General features: G+C 44.4%; 2 protein-coding genes across 2 annotated transcripts; both read left to right on the forward strand.

The window, feature by feature from the left end:
- Window positions 1–883: 883 nt before the first annotated feature.
- On the forward strand, window positions 884–8873 carry LOC125546296 (disease resistance protein Pik-2-like). The gene is made up of 5 exons (XM_048710519.2): window positions 884–1014; window positions 1222–1328; window positions 1424–2528; window positions 4594–5207; window positions 6789–8873. Exon 5 carries the CDS (start codon window positions 6975–6977, stop codon window positions 8715–8717), a length of 1743 nt encoding a protein of 580 aa, XP_048566476.2. The 5' UTR covers window positions 884–1014; window positions 1222–1328; window positions 1424–2528; window positions 4594–5207; window positions 6789–6974; the 3' UTR covers window positions 8718–8873.
- Window positions 1479–2591, forward strand: LOC147982360 (disease resistance protein PIK6-NP-like). Its single transcript, XM_087516284.1, has 3 exons — window positions 1479–2283; window positions 2458–2528; window positions 2580–2591. Exons 1-3 carry the CDS (start codon window positions 1479–1481, stop codon window positions 2589–2591), a joined length of 888 nt encoding a protein of 295 aa, XP_087372410.1.
- Window positions 8874–23033: the final 14160 nt, after the last annotated feature.

A 23033-nucleotide genomic window follows, 5' to 3' on the forward strand; every position in this document is an offset into this window, starting at 1 on the left:
AACGAAGGGAAACCCTTTTTCGGCATAGGGTAGAACCCTTTTGATCTATCAAGTTGTGCAACTCATGTGCATACCCTATTTGATGGAATGAGATCTCCCTTTCTCTATTCGCAAAAAAGAAGAAGAATCATGAATTGTTGTAATTTTAAAAATAAGAACTTGTCACGAGGAAGAGCATGGATGAATGGCGCGGCGACAACTTTTGCTAACTGCGTCTGACTTGGTAACGGCGACCGGGAAGGTAGAGTTTCATCATTGCCCTCGTCGGGCAAATGGCTTAGCACATCATATTGTAAACTTTAGCTTTGAGTAGTTGACATTTTAGAAGAATGGTCATGCGATGCAAAAAAAAAAGAATGGTCATGAAATTTTAAAAAAATTCACGCAGTTAGAGAAATGTTTGTAACATATAAAAATAGTTGGTGTCATTTAAAAGAATATTCTATAGCACAGAAAAAAAAGAAGAAGAAGAAGAAAAACATGCAAAACCTTACTAAAACCACGCGAAAGATTAGTAAAACCAATCCCCGCTGTATCCTAAGACCGCTACCATATGACAAGACTACCACCCTGCCTTTCCTTCCCCGGACAAGCCTCCGCTCCTCTCCGCCGCCGGCGATTCTGATTCTTGCTGCTGCTCCACGCCTCCTCCGCCATTGACGAGCTGCCCCCTGCAAGTCCATTCAAATCCAATCCAATCCAATCAATCCTCTCCCCCAGGCCCCAGGCCATCAACCAGACCGGAAGTATCGAATCCCTCTTTACCAAGGGAGCAATCCACCATGAAGATGCGTATGCTGCTGCGGCGGCAACAAGAAAAGAAGCTTCTTTGCTCTTTCCCCCTCCCCGTCTTCCCTGGAGGACGGAGGCGGCCGCAAGAAGAAAAGGATCTCACTCCATGGCCCGGCTTTATCTCTCTTTCTTTCTGTCCACCTCTTTCTCCAGCGCGCTTCCTTCCCCATCTGAGACCACGGCGGACGGGCGGAGGCGAATGCGACGGCAGCCTTCTTCCTGGTAATTTCTTTTCTCCTTCTTATTATTATTAGTCTGCTCTGGTGCTGGATCTACCACACCCTCTGAATCACGTGTCCCCGCCCATCTTTATGCCCATCTGCTAATTCTAGTTTGTGAATCGTACATTATCGTCCTTACTTTGCTCTAGTGGATAATTTGGCCATTTGCTAGTTAGTTTGTAAATTATCTTTCTGCTTCGCCCGGCAGATCTCTCAAGTTTGGTCGCTTGGTGCTGAGGCTGCGTTCACGGTCTTGGATTTCGCGGCCGTTTTGATCCCTCACGAGGCTGCTGGCACCGCCGTCCACAACACCAAGTATATGCTCTGTTTCCTCTGTCATTACTTTACTCTTCAGATTTAGCTCAAGCGCAGCCATTAACGCCGATCGATGCAATTGATCTTGTTTGCAGTACAACTTCTACCCGTAAAAACCAGTTGAATTGATCCACAGAAACATCCAGTAAAATGGAGGCGACGGCCATCAGCATCGGCAAGTCTGTGTTGAGCGGGGCGCTCAACTACGCCCAGTCGGCCGTGGCCGAGGAGGTGGCTCTGCAGCTCGGTGTCCAGCATGACCACTCCTTCATCTCGGACGAGCTCGAGATGATGCAGTCATTCCTGATGGCTGCACACGACGAGAGAGACGACAATAGGGTGGTCAGGACTTGGGTGAAACAAGTCCGTGACGTGTCCTACACCGTCGAGGACTGCCTCCTGGATTTTGCTGTCCGTCTCGAGAAGCAATCCTGGTGGTGTCTCTCTCGCAAGGTGCTGGCCCGCCGATGTGTGGCGATGCAGATGAAGGAGCTCAGAGCCAAGGTGGAGGAGGTCAGCCAAAGGAGCCAACGGTACCACCTCATCAAGGGCTCTAGCTCCAAGCCTACCTCTGCTGTTGGGCAGCCTATCATGTCCAGCGTGACGATGTCTGCCGCCGATGATGCAAGGCTGCGGCGGCAGAAAGCAAAAATAGATCTTGTCGAGTTGATCAATTGCGAGGATAGTGCACTTCAAGTGATAGCGTTATGGGGCACAACTAGCACTGATCTGGGGGAGATATCCATCATCAAAACTGCTTATGAAGATCCCATGATACACAAGAATTTTGATTGCTGTGCTTGGATCACATTGATGGGTCCTTTCAGTCAGACAGACTTCATTCGAAGCATTGCTAGGCAAATCTGTGTTAACTCTCTTCAAGAGACAGGAGAAGAAGGGAAAACAACTATTGGGGCCCAAGTTTTGAAGATGATGGCGACGACGAAAGAAGATGGTTTGGCTTGTGATTTCGAAAGATATTTGAATGACAAGAGTTACCTAATTGTACTCAATGACATACACAGCATTGAACAGTGGGATTGCATTAAAACATGTTTCCCAAACAACAACAAAGGAAGCCGAATCATAGTATGCACTAAGCAAGTTGAAGTTGCATGCTTATGCATAGGAGCAGAGGATGAAGCTCTAGTGCATAAGAAGTTATTTGCTGATCAGTCTCTTTATGCTTTCTATAGTAAGGTATTTTTTGAAGTCCTGAAAAAGACTCATCTTGTTGTTATTTCTGTTCAGTGTCTCAACTAATAGTTAACGTAATTAACTAATACTCCCTCTCTAAAGAAATATCAGACCGTTTAGTAGTGATCTAAACGAGTTTATATTTCTTTATAGAGAGAATACTAGACTTGTACTTGTGTTGTCATGAAAGTTTTATGTTAAATAGCCATTCTACATGGTTTACTTTAAAATGTTTATATGTTTTCATCTTTTTCCTGAGGAAAAATTATAGGATTTATTACATTTCACTTATGCTCCAACTGAGATATAGAGTAACCTTAATGTATCAAGGCCGATGTGCATAATTGATTCCATTTGATGTTGCTACACCTCCCTCCTCCTTACCCATCACCCTGTTACATGTCCTCTGCCTTAGTCTTAGATCCAATCTTGACCATGCAAATACCTTCAATGGTTACAACTACACCTCATACTCCATTCATATTCTAGCTCAAGTCCCGAACTCTGACATGGAGTTATTTGGCTTTCTATACTTATCTAGGGGCCACCGAACAGAACCACATACTTCTTCCTTTGATTATATTCTCTCCATCCTCTTCGACACGAATGAATGCAAGCAAACCATGGGGAAAATCCCAAAGTGGATTAGAGCCGTGGAAACTGCCACTAGAGAGATGATGTAGGTCATAGCACATAATGAGCAACCTTGCCATGGTGTCTTTGAGTTGCATAACAAAACACTTACCACAGGGTTGCCATGAACATGGTCTTTAGGATGGCCAATTGACCTTAACCTCACCATGTTAGCTTACCCCTAAATTTTATGTTTGGCAGCTAACAGATTAGCAAAGATTAGCCTAAATAACTATTTAACTAGATTACATGTCTTTTTGAGTTAGTATGCAAGGCCTCCTGTATTGCTCTCCCGAGCGGCATCCCGCGTGGGTGGTGCCGGGGGGTGGTGGAAAATCATACTCTCCTAAAGCCATGGCCTTGTCCGTACCTTGTTGCCGGCAGCGAGTTGTTTGGACACCAAAGGTGGCAAACTTCTCTTACTGGCCATAGTGGCCCTTGAGCTTTCTGTTAGGTGGTTGTGCCCCCCCCCCCCCCCCCCCTCTCGCTCTGGTGGCCTATGGTATGCTCCGAGGAGGTGTGGCTGCTCGGGCAACAGATTTGGCCTTTGCCCATGCGGAAACAACCATGGTGGTGGTGGCTAGATGCAGTGCTGATGTTGGTTGGCAGTTGCGGGCCGGGCGAGAGAGGCATTTTTTGCTTCTTCCCTGCCTGCCCGTAGTGCCTACGGCTTGAAGCTCTTGTGGCCTTGGGTAGGCTGCACAGGCTGTAGATAAATTCGGTGATGGGGTTGGTTTGCGAAGAGTAGCAGAAAAAAATTGAATTACGGAGCTAACTCTAGTGAGTTAGCTTATCCACCATTCTGATGGGCTTGGTTAAAGGCTTTCACTAGGCTAACTTAATCTTCCGCAACCCAGTCCAACTCAACATTAATACCATGCCCTTTGCATCGAACCAAACATAGCTACAACAGGGGATTCACATCCCTATAATGCAGTCGAAGAAAACTGCAAAGTTATCTAGCAACAATATTTGTACTCATGGGACTGGGAGTAGCCAAGTAGGTACTCCCACTACATATTATACTAGTTCAATGACTTCCTAATACTATTTTATCACTTTGGATGTACTCTAGTAATTATCATGAGATACTCCAATGTGAACTACGCAAAACAAATTCATCGCAATATACTCGCATAAAAGGGTATGTTGCAAAAACGATCATATGGTAGTGAATGTTTTTCATGCAGTTCTGTTAGGAGTATGAGGCGTGTGAGTACGTGTTACTATGACTATCTACTTATCTAGTATTAACTATTAAGGACACATTTTTGTTACTGCTCAGAGGATGTACTCCCACACTTACTATACTAACCGGATAATCTTGTTATACCATTTTTTATATACTCCGCTAATCATTCTAAAATTTAAGCATAATATACTCCTTTCTGTTATACACTCCTTTTATAAGCATTAATTGTGTCCTTGTGTTTAGGTTTCTCATGAGGGAAGAAATTCAATGGAAAAAGGCTCCATCCCATTTGTAGTCTCTACTGGTGTTAACAGCTCTAGACACAAGAACATCCTCACTCGAACGGAGACAATGGCTACTCTAGAGGAATCTCGTCTCATTGGAAGAGGGAATGAAAAAGAGGAAATCATCAAACTAATCTCAAATAAAGATCTCCAGCGATTTCGTGTGATCTCCTTGTGGGGCATGGGTGGTATTGGAAAAACAACACTAGTGAGAGATATCTATCAAAGCCAAGAGATTAGTAGCATGTTTGATAAGCGTGCTTGTGTCACAGTAATGCGTCCTTTCAATCCGGTAACACTCCTAGAGAGCTTAACTATGCAATTCGGAGATAAGAATGAGACAGATCTAAGGAGATGTTTAGAAGGAAGGAGATATTTGCTTGTTCTTGATGATCTTTGGTCCAGAGTAGAGTGGGATGCTATAAAACAATATTTGCCAGAATTGGCAGCAATCGTGTAATAGTCACCACAAGGGAAGAGAATATTTCCAAGCACTGCTCAAAGGATGAAAGAAACATATACAAGCTCAACCATCTGGGTCTTGATGATGCATGTACCCTCTTCACCAAAAAGGTACAAATAAAGTTGTGTCATGCTCAATTAGTTCTGTTAATCCATCTCCTTATTTCTATTACAGTTATGGTGTATATGTTTATGTTGTCAAAAACTTCACAAGTAATATCTTTATGACTTTGTAGAATCAACTTGCTAGGCCTTTGTCCACTAGAAAAGTGAAGTTGTAGAACATAATTATAGAATCAATTTGTATAACAGAAATTTCAATTGTACAATCAACTTGCTAGGCCTTTGTCCACTAGAAATTGAAATTGCCATTTCTTAGAACTCTTATGCAATAGCTAACATAATACATATAAACACAAAAGGCATCAGAATACCTAAACTCTGATTACAATAAGGTAGACACATGATAATCAGTATAGTTATAGTTAGGTCCAACCAAACAGTAGGATATCCCTGTTTCACTATGAAACAACAAAGTCAGTAGAAGCACAAATAAAAGTTCATCCTTTTACAAGGTCAATCTTATTTCTTGTGGATATATTGTCTCCGCATTTTCATCCAGCCAAGATCTACTAAGAACAAAACACATGCTTCAGTAATCATGGAAGAATATTTGATCTGCTTGTAAGAATCATTACTCACTGTCTCATCGGCTTTGTTGTTGGCCCAGTCCTCTTGAAATCAAATCATCGATTTCTTCCTCATTTGTATATGATAAATCAACCTGGACTTAGATGGTTTGTGATTTTTCTTTTTCTCGCGTTCGTATGGTAGTTTCTACAAAATCTATAAATAGTATAGTTATTAAGAAACTATATTGATTTCATATATTTCAAGGTTAAAAAAGCAATAGGCGTTAGTTGTGTGTTTTGCCACCGCCTTGCGCTTTTCTGACCAAAGCGCATGTTTATGCGCATATTAAGCGCAGTTAAACGCTAGATGTTTTGCTACCGCCTAGAGCCTTTTCTTACCTTGATGTACTATTTAGATTAAAGGATAAGTTGGAGCATTTGTTTTTTTAATGCAGCATATTTCCTTATCTCCTTTCATGCAACAATACGTGAACTCAAAGAATCTTTAACTGAACAGAGAAAGAGATGTCCCTCAATATGATTATTTGTAATGTAACAACATTTGCTTGTAGCATGGCAACACTGCTATTAACTCCTATCGGACAACATATATTCATAGTTTCCTACAAGAGTGTTGATCGGACATAATCTCATATAAGTAACATGAGTAGGGTAACTGATGTCCAATGAAATTTGTAGCAATAATATGATTAGCAGTAACCATTTCAGAGGAGGCAAGTTGTAACTGTAGAAGTAGAAGCATGATGGAAAAGGGCATTGTTTTGCTTGGCTTTGTTGGCATGCAATGCAGGTAGGAATGGGTGAGACTGATGGGCCCATTGCACTATGGGTGCCTTGCTAGGGGGAAGGAAATTATTTTTAGGAATAAAAATGATAATATAAAAGATGGATGATGGAGAAACTTATTAGCTAAAAAAGTGAATCTTTCATGTACTACATCTTTGTATTACGTACTCCCACATAAAAAAAAGTGTTAGACTTAGTGTACATACGATTTCTTTCATGTAGTACTGAGTGACTTGATTGATACGGATTTCAGGTATTTAAGGAGACCGTAAATTTGGATGAGCAATATCCAGAGTTGGTTGAACAAGCAAAATTGATATTGAAGAAGTGTAGAGGACTTCCCCTTGCACTAGTCACCATAGGTGGCTTCTTGGCAAGCCAACCAAAAACTGCTTTTGAATGGAGAAAATTGAATGAGCATATCAGTGCTGAGTTGGAGATGAATCCAGAACTTGAGCTCATAAAAACAGTCCTTATGAAAAGCTATGATGGTTTACCCTATCACCTCAAGGCTTGTTTCTTGTATCTGGCCATCTTTCCTGAAGACCAGCAGATTACACGGAGACGCTTAGTGCGGCGGTGGATTGCAGAGGGTTACTCAAGTGAGGTGCGTGGCAAGTCTGTGGAGGAAGTATTGGACTCTTACTTCATGGAACTCATAGGCAGGAGCATGATCCTGCCATCTCGAAAGTCAATTTATAGTAGGAAAGGAATTGACTCCTGCCATGTCCATGATCTCATTCGTGAAATTGCCATCTCAAAGGCTATGGAGGAGAATCTTGTTTTCACATTGGAGGAAGGGTGCAACTTAAATAACCAAGGCACAGTGCGTCATCTTGCTGTAAGCAGTGATTGGGAGGGAGATCAGTGTGAGTTTGAGAATATAGTAGACTTGTCCCGTGTACGATCGTTGACAGTGTTTGGAAACTGGAGGCCGTTTTACATTTCTGATAAGATGATGTTGTTACGAGTGCTGGATTTGGAAGGCAAGTGGGATCTAGTTGATCATCATCTTGAGCACATTGGGAAGCTTGTACATCTTAGATATCTTTCTCTAAGGGGACATGCAAATATATTTCACCTGCCAAATTCGTTGGGGAACCTGAGACAACTCCATACACTAGATATTTCAGGTACAAGCATAATAAAGCTACCAAGGATCATCATCAAGCTTGTGAAGATGCAACACATTCTTGCTAGCGATATAGGAAAGAGAAATGACAATATATTTGATAATCAGTATGTGAAATTTATGAGTAGTTTGCCTGCACAATCAGTGTGCTGTTGTGTGTCATGTTGTGCACCTAATTTGCTGGCAGAGGAGCTTGAGCTTCATGATGGTGCACAACTTAACAGGCGTGATGTATGCACCGCGTTCTGTTGCAGCATATTACCTTATTTTGCGGCAGGAGGACGGGATCCAGGTGGTGTTGTAGTGCCAAGAGGGATTTGGAAACTGAAGGCCCTGCACACACTGCATACCATCGATGTCTCAGTGGGAAAGCCTGTTCTAGAAGATATAAAAAGGCTCACCCGGTTGCGCAAGTTAGGAGTGACAGGCATCAACAAGAGAAACGGTCGAGGGTTGTGTTCAGCAATTACTCATCTCAGCAGCCTGGAGTCACTGTCATTGCGCTCACACCAAGAGACAGGCTTATCAAGCTGCTTGGCTGGCCTTTCCTCACCTCCAGAAAAGCTGCAGAGCCTAAAGTTGATAGGCAAGCTGGTTAAACTGCCGGAGTTGTTCCAGGGGCTCAAATATCTCGTGAAGCTGAAGCTAGAGGAGTCGAGGATATCGGTGCATGATGCGGCCATACAAGTCCTTGGGAGTCTACCAAACCTGGCCACCCTACGTCTATTGGACGACTCGTTCGTTGGTGGAGAGGCCCGTTTCAGTTTCTGTCGGGAGGCATTCTCGAGTCTGAAGGTGCTGCAGCTGAATATGATATTAAACCTCGAGTCGGTGGGATTTGAAGAAGGAGCAGCTCCTAAGCTTGAGTTGCTGCAGTATTGGGGTAGGTACAGTTCCACCACTGCTGGGTTGTTCTGTGGGTTAGCATATCTCCCAAGCCTCAAGGAATTTATGCTGCATAGTAGGCACTGGACGAAGACCGAGTTTGTCGAGGACTTGCGAGGCCAGCTCGCAAAGAATGAAAACAAGCCCGTTCTGAAGAGTTGGTAGTAGCTATCTGTATTCAACTCCCTTTTCGTCTATCTTATATAATCTTCATGTATGTATATTAGTAGGTCCCTCCCTTTGTGTTGTAAGTGGTGTTGCCATGGATTGAGTTGATGATGTAAGCTGCTACTCGCTTTGGGTGTGTGTGCGCGTGTTTGCACGGTGGTACGGTAGCAGATGGCATTCGTCAGTTTGTTCATCCAATCTGTCACGACCCTTTGATCCCTATTTCTGTTGGTGTGAGCGCAGTTGAGCCAATAGTAAGAAAGATGTACTGTATTACAGTATTAGAAAACAGAGGAGGTGATGACAAACTGTCTCCCATCGCTTATCGCTATAATAAATACTGGAGATGAATTATGTGTATGTCCACTATATATATATGCTTTCAGGTTGGCACGGCCAGCATTGAGGTGCTGTTTGCTCAGCTTGACAAGTTGTATGTACCACATAGGCAGGCCGCGAGAAGACGGCAGCAGAATCACAGCAAGGAAGGAAGGAAGACATGTCCCTGTCGGTAGCTAGCTAGGTAGCTACATGTATGTATGAGTATGACTTGACTGACCCAAAGTAAAAGTGCCACATCTATCCAACGCAGCCCTGGGAAGGGCTCTGCTCTGCCGATGAAACACGTACGTCACTCTACCTCTGAAACCACTGACTAACCTGAAACTGCTCAATCGTCAAGGCACCCAAACAACCTCCGCGGCAGCGGCTGATCATAGTCTTTTTGACATCACGGTGGCAGCTGGGTCCAAGAAAGCTCTGCGACTGCCTGCCATTCGTCGGTCTATTACTTTCACGTATTAGTGTATTACTGACTGTCCGTTCCTTGACTGCATGCTTTGCTTTCCCAGTGTAAACTTTGATGCTACATTAGTACGTACCTACACATTTTCTGCGACATCATTTCTGAAGAGAAGATGGCCTAGTCTTCTGTTCTGGAGAAATGCCTACCGCAGAGATATATTAGCCATGATTGTCTTCGCCCAGTGTACACTGTTGCTTGTCATCATCTGAAGGTCTGAGCCTTTCTTTTTCTGTCGATGTGCAGTTTTGTTACAACGCCTTGACAACATCCTATACTCGGTCGTTTTGTACACTAGTTGACTGGATACTGTGCTGAAGATGTACCAAACTCAATCTAAACAATCTGAAGTTTCGGAATGCTGTCTTCTGGTTAAATTGCTGTTATTACTGTAGGCTTTTTTTCTTCTTATCTCGTGGGTACCTTCTTTCTTATTCACAGCTACTTTCTCATATTCTCCGGGCCTGTTTATCACCGGAATAGCTCTGCGGTAGCAGCAGTCAGACCACCTAGGCAGGTAAGAATATGTGGACCATCTGAAACAACTACTCCCTCCGTTTGGAATTACTTGTCGTAGAAATGGATGTATCTAGACATTTTTTAGTTTTAGATACATCCGTTTCCGCGACAAGTAATTCGGAACGGAGGAAGTATAAAAATATGGACTTGACTAACTTCCACACTTTCAGAGGATTGCAACACATCCGCACGATTTCCAAAAGTAATAGAGGTGGTGTGCGAGCCAATTTCTAATTCCTTTTCAAGTTTGCATGCATGCATGCATATAAAACGGAAAAGATGACATCAGCAAAGATTCTAAAAAAATTCAAAATGTTTTATAGTCCAAACCGTCGGTCCGATTGAAAAAAGGTTTTCACATAAAAGAACCGTCTCGACGAGACCTTCGAAACAAGATCCCATGTTAGCATGTTCCGACGACTTTTTCTTCTAGATCAAAAGTTATCATGCCTGAGCTAAGTAAGGCATCAGCTCTGTTGTGCGTATATTACCAAGTAATTTACACAGATCTTACCGAAGTATATTTTCAGCAACCTTTTTCATGGGTCAAATTTATCATGGTGTTTGTACATAAGTTATCAGGCCCGGGAGCCTGTATTACCATGTTATTTACAGAGTATGTTTTCAATAACACTTTCCCACGGGTCAAAAGTTATCGTGGTGTTTGTACCCAAGTTATCATGTCCATGAGCATATCTTATCATGCTTTTACACAAAAGTTATCGGTGGTATGTTTTCAACAACTTTTTTCCATGGGTCAAAGTTATAGTGGTGTTTATATCTAAGCTATCAGGTCCGGGAGCCTATATTATCATGTTATTTACACAAAAAGTTATGGACAATTCTACCTTCCGACCGTTCGGTATCATGCCATTGACATATAAGTTACGAGGTATGTTTTCAAAAAACTTTTTCCCATGGGTAAAAAACATTATCACGGGGGTTTGTGCGTGAGTTATCAGGTATGTGGTGTGAAATATTACCATGCTATTGACATAGGAGTTATCGGCGATAAGTTTTCAACAACTTTTATCCTTATGGGTCAAAGTTATCACGTGTTTATAGCTAAGTTATCAGGTCCATAGTACGTATCTTATCATGCTATTTACACAGATTTTTCTGGGGTGTATTTGAATGCCTTTTTCGCATAATAATTTTAACAAGAGAAAACATGACAACTATATCATGAAGACATGATAACTACAGAGGGTATCTCAAACTGACATGATAACTAAAGAGGGTGTCTCAAATTATAACATACAAGAAAGATTCAAAGCAAACTATACATATATTATAAAAAAGAAATGCAACATACACAAGTATTGCTTGGCTAGTTGGTTAGCGTGGTCAGTTTAGAGGTCTCAGCTCTCTGAGAGTGAGAGTTTGAATCCTACTTTGTACACTATTCTTTACCTGGGAAAGAAGGATGAGAAGAGGATTGATAAAATCATGCAAATTAGGAGGTGACCCACTAATTACATTTCAAATTAGGAGACACAATTACAATCAAGCCGTTCAAATTAGGAGGCACAATTAAATCAAGCCGACAAAATTGAGGCAACCCATTTATTACGGGATAATCATGCCAAGATAATTGCGGGAACACATTAATTACAGGATAATAAGTTGCCTAGAATTATGATCGCAGTTAAAGCATAATCCAATCACCATTAATTGCGGGATCGTGGAGAAAACGGAAGGAAACTAACAACTATCGTGAGATTAATAAGCGCCATCCGATCCGAAATGGACGCAATCCGAGTCGTACGGATCCGTCGCAGAATTCCTGCCGATTGGATTTTAGCTTTCTCGTCAAAATATTATTAATATTCCCATCTAAAACAATAGTTTTTCTCCTCCACGAAATTGGTCAAAGCTAGGAAAACGAGATACAAATCCCTCTGCCAAAAAACGTGGTGAATGCCACAACGCCGACCACACAAACACACACTAGCTAGGGGACTCGCTCCGCCGAACAAGCCGCTCTGCCATCACCTACCGGAAAGAAGTCCGGAGAACCTGCGACGATGAAGAGACAAGCATTCCATATGCATGTAGTAGTTGCAACCCACACGACACGAGGTCGAAGTTGCAAAGCTCTCGGGGCCGCTGCCCTGACGTCCACTACTCCAAAACACCTTGCACTCAACTGGTACCGCTTCTAGGGTCGTCGCCCAAACATGCCATGGTAGAGACGTGCGTTGCACGTGCACGCTTACTAGTTTTTTTAAGCAGCAAAACTATTGCGTCGGTTAGGAACAGTGTTGAAGGGTAAATCCTATTTCACGCCTGCTGCGTCGGTTAGGAACACACCGCGTTACCCCCTACAGATTTAGTTTCTTTAGATGGGCCTGGCCATATGGCTATCGTCTACCAGTTTTTGGGAGCTTGTAGAACCTTTCAGACGGTTTCTTTATGGTTACCTGATTTTCTCTTCTTGTATTTTCGTATTTGCTTTTTTTGTTCTTTTATCTTTTTCATTGTACAAATTTTGTGAAGCTTTTTAAAATTCATGAACACCCTTTTTCAAATATACAAATATTTAAAATTCCTGAATGTTTGACATATTCACAATTGCTTTTCAAATTTATGAACATATTTTTAAATCTGTTAACACTTTCTAAATTAATTAATATTTCCCAAATTAATGAAAATTTTAATAAATTGTGAACATTTTTCAAACCCTTCTTTTTCTTCAAATTCATGAACATTTTTTTATATCGTGGGATATATTTTGATTTCACCAAAATTTCAAAAAATCACGTAAAAAACAATGAACCCTGCTCAGAAAATGAAACTTGAGCGAACGCTAGTGAAAACATCGTTCAACACTTATATGTTTTGGTCAGCGTCTGAATATCCTGTGATAAAACATTATATGTGCCAAGCCAAAGATGTTCGATGGGTACGGGTAGTTTGCCAAAGTAGCGCTAAGAGGGGCGAATAGGAAAACCCATGGCGACTAGAGGTCAAAAGCTGGTCTTCTATAGTACACTAGTAGAACGCCCGTGCGTTGCTACGCGCTACAATGCCTATAAATAAATTAAAATTTTATTAAGATCATCTTGAAGGTCAAAACTCATCTCTTCATCATACGTCCGGGCATGTTTGGATATCAAAAGGGCGCCTAGCAGGCTCCCAAAATTCAACTGTCTAGATAGTCCATGCTCCCCTAAATCTAGACCATATGTGGAGGACAAATATAGTTGTCCAAAGACTATCTACATTGTCATCTTCAACATGTGGGCCGAACATAAAAATCCCCCCCCCCCCCGACGTAACCTTCATTTTTCCTGTCGGACCCTCCCCTTCCTGCTCGATTTCCCGTCGTAGCGGAACATTTCTCGCTAGAAGCCTCTCCTTTAGAACTGGATAATGTCCACCTCACATTCACCCTGGCTCCCTCCCTCCTTCACACCGTACTTTCCCACAAAACATTGGAGGAGTCCCTCACCAATCGCCCGCCTCGATCCCCTCCGCACGTGTTCATGTCGATACGCCACCGCAACCCCGCAGCCAGAGGGGACAAAGCGTGTGCCGCCCATGACCACCCCCCCCCCCCCCCCCCCCCCAAAAAAAAGGCTAAAAAAGCAGATATGATGTCTCCTGAGCCATTGCCAAGAGCCATTGCCACGTTGTAAAATATAGTTGAATATTGTGCATTACCAACAATTGCAGCAAGCACCACTAATGTTGTAGCAGCCCACTTCTAATGTCGTTGTCTATACATGAATATATCGTAAGCAAAAAAAGGTTACATGCCTTTCAAAACATAAAGGAGATAACCATAATGTTCTAGCTGAGGGTTGTATAAGAGAACCTGGAGCAGAGAGTAACAGATGAGAATTAGCGGAGAGAGTAATAGATGTATGGATGCTTTTGTCGAGATTCAGCTTAAAAACAAGTGAGAAGAAATATCATCAAAACACATACTGATCTTCATTGTAATTTCACATGTTATTCCATGGAGCCTATAAACAAAAGAAGAGGTCTGCAAAATAGCAGGAACCACAAAATGCACAAATATATCACATCTCACAGGCGAGCATGTGAAAATCCAATGGGCTGGAACTATCAAGCAACATAGCAGAAAAAGCTTTGACAATCCATGTGCTAAACTAATCAGAAGACATGCTAGCATATTATCTGCAGAAGTGGCTGTGGCACGTTGTATGAACAATCTGATAGCAGATCACCTGTAGTGCAATTAACGAACATTTATAGTTATTCCATTGCTTGATTGGCTCACCAGCGAAAGCAACAATCTGCTTCCAGATCATACGAGCAAGTTATTTAATATATCATGATAAAAGATCTAATAAAGTTATGAAATCCTCAACAATCAAGGCTCCTTTCATATGCTACAACAGGACTCGCATATATTCAGTACCCACATTAGACAAAGAACTCGAGCACCTATTGGTCAAGAAGGAAGAATGCTACATTTATATTAATTCAACAAATCCAAAAGTTGAATTTCACATGTTATTCTGCTAAAGATCAACTTGCTCGATATAACTTATGAAGTGTTGACAAAGCTTGCAGTAGTGACTAATTCCATATCCGAGACATCCGAAAAGCATATGTTTGGGTTCTATGCATCGGAAATAGAAAGTGTGGGGACATCTAGACCAATTTGTATGTTGTTTGGAAGTAGTCTTGCATATTATAGAAGAGCCTCATGCTAGTGCAACTGTAGTTAGAAAACAAAGTCTTGGAGGCATGACGCAATAAAACGTAAAGCATAGAAACAAATTACAACACGGTAACGAGACCAAGAGATTTTCCATGATTTTTAAAAAGTGTTGAGGGGCGACGGATGGTGTCGACTTCGGCAGCCAGCAGTCCCAAGGTGTAGCATGGTGGAGTAGGCGATGATGTGCAGCCTCGGCCAGGGTAGGGCAGCGGCCGATCGTAGTAGCAGCAGGTGGAGCTCTTGCCTTACCCGTAAAAGAAATCGGCATCAAAATTGATCAGGCTAAGGCAGAAGGATGCAGAGGAAGATGAGGGATTCAGAAAAAATTATCCTCACTGAGGATCTTGCATAATTTTGCATACATAACTGGATTATCTCTATATACTATTAAAGGCGATAAATTTTTTGTTTCTATGACAACAAATTCAAATCTAGCTTGAGAGGATAGAGCACAAACCAGTGAAAACCAAGATTAAGAACACAAATACTAAGAAAATGAACTAAAGCATGAGTAGGTAGTTGATGCCCTACTCGGCTTGGTCTATCTATTCACGCGAGAAATTATGAACATAGAAAAATTAAATTAGACCCACAAAGTAAACTTGTTTTACTTAGCTTTCAAAAAAAATGTTATACTTCCCTAGATCTTAAGCACCCAGTTTTACGACGCCCATCTCCTGTAAAATTCTGTGCTCCAAGTTCACCATGACATGGTCCAATTAACGCTCCTTATTGTCCTTATTCTGTTTCTTATCTGGCAAACCACCTCATCTCCCAACTGACTAATATCTGCAAACAATAGGCAGAACAAATTATCACCGCATGACATAGGCAGAAGAAAACACATAACTTGGTCCTAGTCGATGAAGATGCTAGATATTTGCACAAGTACCCACGTACCTTGGTGTAGAGTGGACATTGTCATACTTGAAGTGCTGCGCTGGATGGCATGCTTGCAGCAGCCCATGCAGCTCTGGCCACTGCTTGCGCCACGCTCGTCGACGCTGCTCTGCCACTGTCGCATGCACCAACCACATGCTCCGGCGCGAGCAGCCAACCAAGATGTTACATCTTTGCACGAGTGCTGCGTTCAGGTGTGCAGTTCATCTTGTAAATTAAATACATATAGTAGAATGCCCATGCGTTGCCACGGGCTTTTTAGTTTGTTCTAATCCAATTGCACCTATGAATACATTGTATATTTGTCTCTCGTTCCTCACTTTGTCTACCACCCTCCATCTCTTCCCCACCCTTGCTCTCTCTTTTTTTCTAGCCCTCTCTATCTCTCCACGACAAAATCCCCTAATGACAAAAAAGCCCTCCCTCGCTTTATATTATAAAGCAACCATCACCTCATACATCTGAGAAGACCGATACACACACCCAAAGCAAGATACAAAGGTGCCGACAAACCATCCCAACGACTACCAAGCATACTACGAATGAGCACAGAAGAACCGCTTCTAGCCGATGGAACACCACATGGGTGATCCACTAAGGAGAGGTGAGATGGCCAATGCCGGAGCGGTGACTCCAAATCGGCGCCTCCAAGAAGGACAGGACCAGGATAGCCGCCACCGTCTGATCCCATGGATCAAGTTTTCACCCAGAGCAACATGAAGGGAATGAGAGTACCGCGGCGGAGCCTGCAAGAAGGAAACAACGTCTACGAACGCTGCCGCCGATGGCTAGTACAAAGATTGGGCAAGTGATATGTACCTTGGTGCTCTGAGCCCCTTCGTCGCACCCCCGCTCCGCCAACCACTCGCCCAAGAGGCCATGTTTGCTCGGCCGCACCCAAGCCGCGCAAATGCGCCCAATCAACGTGCCTCCCATCGACAGGGCCGTGGCTCTGCACCCAGACCACCCTGAGTACATCAATGGGGGTGGCCTCAAATAGCTCCGCCAACTCCAACCACTGCCGGAACCGACAATGCCCGTCCCACCTGAAGCATTGCCAGAAAGCACCAGGCTGGGAAAAGAGGAAGGGGGAGGAGTGACACATGGCCACAACTGGCACCCCCTATGCCGACGACATGGGACTCAACAACGGCGGAGCCCCCGTCCCTCCTACGACCTCCCCCCCCCCTCCCCGGCTGTCGTGGAATTGTCACGGCAGATGTCCTAGGGTGAGGACTTAGTCGTGAGGCCAGCGCATCTATGTGGTAGCTTGAGAGGGGTTGAGCGGAATCGAGAGATGCAACACAAGACAGGGATTTAGACAGCTTCGGGCCCCGGGAAATATCATCCGGTAACAACCCTACATGTTGTTGGAGGCTAGATCTCATTATCATCACGAGGGAGTCGCTGTAAACCGGCTCTCCTCTTTGTGTCTACCCCTAAGATTGTTTCTTCTTACTTGTCACTTCCCCCTTTGGGGAGCCCTGCCCCTCCTTATATATGTTGAAGGAGCGGGTTACATGTGGAGTCCTATTAGGATTAGGACTAGTCTATCTCTAATACAAACCGGATACAAGTCCTGGTCTTAATTCCTTGTAAGGTAAATATTCGTCATGCCTTTCCTCTTAAACCGGCCCACCATAGTATGAATCGGCCTTCATGAACCGCCAGTTGGGCCACCGGGTCTTGTTGCTCCTCTGACCCGTCCACCGGGTCACCAGTGAGTTACAATGTCCAGGCGGGTTGCTTGTAAACCGCCAGGTCGGGGCGGGTACCAGTGAATCGCCAAGTCTCAGCGGGATCTCAAATAAACCGCCAAGTCCGGCCGGTTTACGCCGCGGGGTATGTCCCCGACATTAGCCCCCAAGTTTAGTTTGGATTTATTCATGGTAAACTTATGCTGAAAAATAAACACAAGAACAAATTTGACAGGTTGTGCTCCGGGTTAAGAATTCTTGTAAACCGACACCTGATCATCCTTGAGTCCTTGTCATTCCTCCTAGAAAAATTCAGATACTTCTTTTGAGAAATCTGGGTCAATAGGCCAGCTTCAGAGTCAATTTGCTGGCATTGGTCTCTTGTAGACAAATATTGTAAGAAATAACTCCTTTGACTCAGCTCCCAATGCTTAACGAAAATATTGGTCTTTGAAATACGCATCTGTTCTTCAGCCGGTTTAAGAATGTAAAACTTGCCGGTTTACGAATATTGATGGCACCGGATCATAATGATTGGTGACACCGGGTTAATAATTGTTGGTGACGCCGGGTCATAATTGTTGCAGACACCGGGTCAATCTGGTTAGCTCAAAATTGAAAATTGGAAGATATTTCTCCCTTATATCCATATTACCTGTAGCCCCCAAGTCTTAAATAGAACAAAGTGATGATTTGAGACTTGTTTCCATATAATTGCTGCCACTTTGAAAAGATCCATATTGTTCATCTGAGTCACTAGTAAAAACTGAATACTCCATATATGTAGCCCCCATGTGCCGGGTTGTCATGCTTGCAGCAACCTGGTACTTGAAATTGGCTTATGCTCATAAAAACTTCAACCAGAGTAGCCCCCAAGGGCCGATTCGTTATGCAATAATGAGTAGGGACTTTGTAAATATGATCATGTAAACTTGAGCAACAATGTTGTAGCCCCCAAGGGACGGGTCAGTAAAATAATATTGAGCTGGGACTTTATATATGCTTCATTGAGAATAACATTATATGATGTAACTCCCATCATGGGGCTTGAACCCACGTCCACAAGGTTGAGAGCTTTGTGCTTTACCAACTGAGCAGTGGATCCTTCAATAATAGATGAAATTTTGTGTACCTTGAATTTGTGGACAGGAGCAATTGGTAGCCCCCAAGGTCCGGTTCATTATAATATGATGAGTCGGGTCCTCAATAATATGAGCAAAAAATGACTTTGCATTAGCCCTCAAGTGTCATGGTGCATGCTTGCAGCGACATGAGACTTGCATATTTGATGTAATCTCAACTTAAATAATGTAGCTCCCAAGTGTCGGGTTGTAAGCCTACAGCAACTCGGGACTATTCCTTCAATTGTAGAATAAATCATATCCTATTGACAATATGATAGCCATTGCGCTAAAGCGACTTTGAAAACCTTAATCATAATACTGGTTATTGATAACCATAATAAAAATCCAACCATGTTGGCTATTTGAATAATATACCCAATGATTTATAAGCGCATAATTCCAATGGCGCAATCCAAATATATACTTGCGACTTATAGTCCAAAGCCAGGCCGGGTCAATAAACACCGGTTTATAAGTGATTATGTACTGACAACTTGTAGTTGAAAATCGAGTCGGGTTAATGAACACCGGGTTAATTTGATGACTAATAGTCATGCCGGGTCAATAGACACCGGTTCAACATAAAATTTATCAAAAGAGAAAAATGTTGACAATGGCAAATAAAACAGTGTAGTCGAGGCTTTTCAAGGGTTGCCAGGCCCAAATTCGAGGCTTTTCATGGGCTGCCAGGCCGCTGAGTTAAACCATTTGACAAAGCCTTTTAAGATGGGCCTCCAACTAACCAATCGTCGTTTTAACTTTGACAAGTTCAGGGTCTCAGTGAGAGTAACTGTCAAACGTTCGGCGGGTCATGCCAGGATTACCTGGATAGGAGTGGCTTACTTGATGAAGGCAGGTAAACCCGGGGTTTTAGGTGAATACACCAGGCTTCCAAGCCATGGGTCGATACCCAATTACAAGGGTCCTTTCAAACTCTTTGTTGCTTTGCACAAAGAGCCCCCAAGTAACTTTGTGAGCTGTGCTCAATGGGTGCCTATGTTTGAGTTGTGCGTAGTAACAAAACTCTCTTTGGCCCCTTGGGTGTGAAGCTCCCAAGCTTTGTTGTGGCGTGATAGCCGGATTAATGGACAGAACTCCGCTTGGTGAGCTGAAGCCCCCATGTAACCAATAATATGATAAGCCAATAAGGCGGGATACCCATGTTTGAACCGCGCGTCAGGGCAGCAGGTCCACTTGGGCAACCTTTAACTTTTTGCAAGAGATAAATTCTTCTTGAACCGGGATTTTGAACCGGATATTGAGAGCTTTCAAAGCTTTATGGGAGATAACTTTCCCTTAAACCAGATATTAAACAGGAGTCCTTTTTTAGCCGAAAATTTTCTGACGGCCTTTAAACTCGAACTTTGCGAGAGATTTGAACCGGAAATTCTTAAACCGGATTTGAGAGCTTCAGAGTTTTGTGGGAGAACAGACTTCCCCCTGAACCGGATTTTGAATCGGATTTGAGAGCTTCAAAGCTTCGTGACAGATAAATTTCCCTTGAACCGGATTGTAAACCGGATATTTGGAGAGCTTCAGTGAGACTGACTTCCTTTGAACCGGATTCTTAAACCGGAATCCTTTCTTGGAACTTCTTCATTGAGCCGGGATTTTGTAACTGTCATATACTTTCTAAGCCGAAATTTTTTTGACGGCCTTTAAATTTTCATGAATATAACAGTAGCCTCCGGGACCGGGTTATCCTTCCCTCCATCGTCCTGGGGTTCTTAAATTTGCTAAAACTGGCAAGATTTGCTGAGTCATGTTTATCGTAGCCCCCGAGTCTCAAAGGTGACTCGAGGAGTTGGCTTGAGACTCTCCATATTTGATCGTGATATAAATCGGCATAACTTGTATATCATTGATGTTGATAGCACGATGTGAATCCACAGAAGGTTGTGGTGACTGCGGCGGGTTATAAATGATCCCGTATGAGCCATGTCAGCAACTCGGTCAATGGTTCCTTCCAACTGGCGATTTGAAGTTAACCAAACTGTAGTGGCAGCGACTTGTGCGCCTGCCCATTGTGCCATCCAGTGCAGACGACGGTTGATAGTATATGATAATTTGCCTCCATTTTGTTGAAAGAAAAACCGGGCTACCTAAGCTGTGACTTGCTCATGCTCAATAAACAGCTCATGCAGACAGGTGCGACCCGGTATGTTGATGTAGACCAGGCCGCGAGAGACGGACGAAAAAGATGAGCGCAGCATCGGAGACGGCACAGATAGATGAATCGACCGCGGCGTTGTAAACCGGCGCGGGCAGGAGAATCGGCCGCGACAGCAGACAATAAATCAATCACGTGTGTTGATGTAGTGGGGTGGCAACCTGCGCAGGATGAGCGCCAGTGCAAAATAATATTTGGTCACGCCCGTTTTGCAACACCTTTTCGTAAGGAATAATGGTCCTGCGAAAAAATATCATAGACCAAAGTAATTGTTTTTTGATAAAAACAATAGGTGTTAATCAAAGAAGCTGACTTAGATAGATATCACCTGGTATTTTTATGTGATGTCGAGCCAGTCGTCATAACAAGGCAACCAGAAAGATGAGTTGGCGAGTATAGTGAACCGGCCGAGAAGCAATTATTGATAAGTATCACCGGTCGGCCGGTCCATTGCCTCCTTCATTAGATTTGCCTGCTCGTGGCAGGTTCCTCTCCTCAATTGGAAAACCATCAGCAGGTGATTCATGGTGAAGACGAGCAGTAAGCGGCTCAGAGGCGTCCCGATAATAGGCAACTCGCAGTAGCAGCCGACGAGAAAAAACAGACGAGGCGTCTTGGCGGTTCAGATTGGGTGTTTTGTTGGCTAGAAGCGTCTTTTAGTTTTGAACCTTAAATTAAATCCTCCAGGAGCTCCACGTACTTGCAAAGCTAGCCAGCTTCTGAAGCAGTGACAATAAAACGGGATGTATCTTCCCCTGACGGGAACTCTTGGTGCCTTGGTAAAACAAGAGGCAGCGGAGACATAGCTACACGGAAGGAGGCAAGCTCACGGGGCATGTGGAGCACCCAGAGCAGCAGCGCCTGCTCGGATGTAGTGGCTTGCGACTCAGGACGGAGCCAACTCGGGGGCGGCCGGCCGTCGGCAGTGGCTAGCAGCCGAGGCGGGCAGCTCAGCGTTGGAGGTGATTTAGGCGCAGGGGCGGCTTGAACAGGTCGCGGAGACGGCGCTCGAAGCGGCGAAGGCCACGGGGGCGGCCGGCGGCTCAACCGGGGTCGCGGCGAATCACCGCACGGCCAGTGGAGGGAGAGGTGGAGGCGAGGCACAGCCACAGCGGAGGCGACTCAGGGGCGAGGGCGCAGACGAGCTGCGGTACAGGGCGCGCCGGCAGAGCCCAGCTGCGGCAGAGGCGGCTTGTTGCCGAGGCGAGCGAGGGTGGCTCAAGGCCATAGCGGCGGGCGATTCGAGGCGACGAAGTCCTGCGACTCAGCGCGGGGCGGTTCAGCGCGAGACGGGCGACTCGAAGCTCTTGACGGAGGCAAAACGGCTGCTCGGTTGCAGAGGAAAATGGTCCACGGCAGAGGCAGACCGGCGAGGCAGCTCACACCATGGCAGAGAGGACGGCTCGGTGTCGAGGCTGAGGCCTGGCGGGCTGGCGTGGCCGTGGAGAGACACCCGTGAGGTGAGGCTGCCGCGGCGGAGCCCGTGTCCAATGTCCATCCCGCTTCCGAGTCGTGGCCAAATCTGATTCCGTCTCGTTGACTGTTTCGTCGACTGTCTCTTCTTCTTCTTCTTTTTTTCAAACCAGGATCACTTGAGACCTTGAGTTGATACGCTTGAACATGATCAGCTTCGGTTCTTGTGATGACGTGGATTAGCTCCTGGCGTGCGTTCGCACGCGAAGGCAGCAGCTAGTGGATCGATGAGTAACTCGTGGACACGAATCTTCTCGGGACTTGAAACCTGACAGCGTGGAGAAGCCGTAGAACTCGGCGGATTAGATCGCAGCTTCAGACGACTTACGCGTGCACTGAATTCCCGTCAGTCTCGGCGTTCTGTTACAGGACGATCACTGCAGCGAAAAATCCAGTCGTTTGTAAGCGACCGGCGGCGGCGCAAGGACCGGCAATTTTAATCCTCTGGTCTCGATCCTCTCATTGATACTGCTGCTGAAACTTTTCTTCACTCTTGACTGATCAACCAGGCGTCGACATCGATCCTTCCAGTCCGGCTCTTGTTCAGCCGAAAAATTGCGAACTTCTCGACCCTGGGAGTGATCCCTTCAAGAACTCATCACCACCGTGCGCAGACCTCACGGTGGGCGCTAACTGTCATGGAATTATCATGGCAGATGTCCTAGGGTGAGGACTTAGTCGTGAGGCCAGCGCATCTATGTGGTAGCTTGAGAGGGGTTGAGCGGAATCGACAGACGCAACACAAGACAGGGATTTAGACAGCTTCGGGCCTCGGGAAATATCATCCGGTAACAACCCTACATGCTGTTTGAGGCTAGATCTCATTATCATCACGAGGGAGTCGCTGTAAACCGGCTCTCCTCTTTGTGTCTAGCCCTAAGATTGTTTCTTCTTACTTGTCGCTTCCCCCTTTGGGGAGCCCTGCCTCTCCT

Source organism: Triticum urartu, chromosome 3A (assembly GCF_056163025.1).
Source record: "Triticum urartu cultivar PI428250 chromosome 3A, HENAU_Tu73, whole genome shotgun sequence".
Classification (NCBI taxonomy): domain Eukaryota; kingdom Viridiplantae; phylum Streptophyta; class Magnoliopsida; order Poales; family Poaceae; genus Triticum; species Triticum urartu.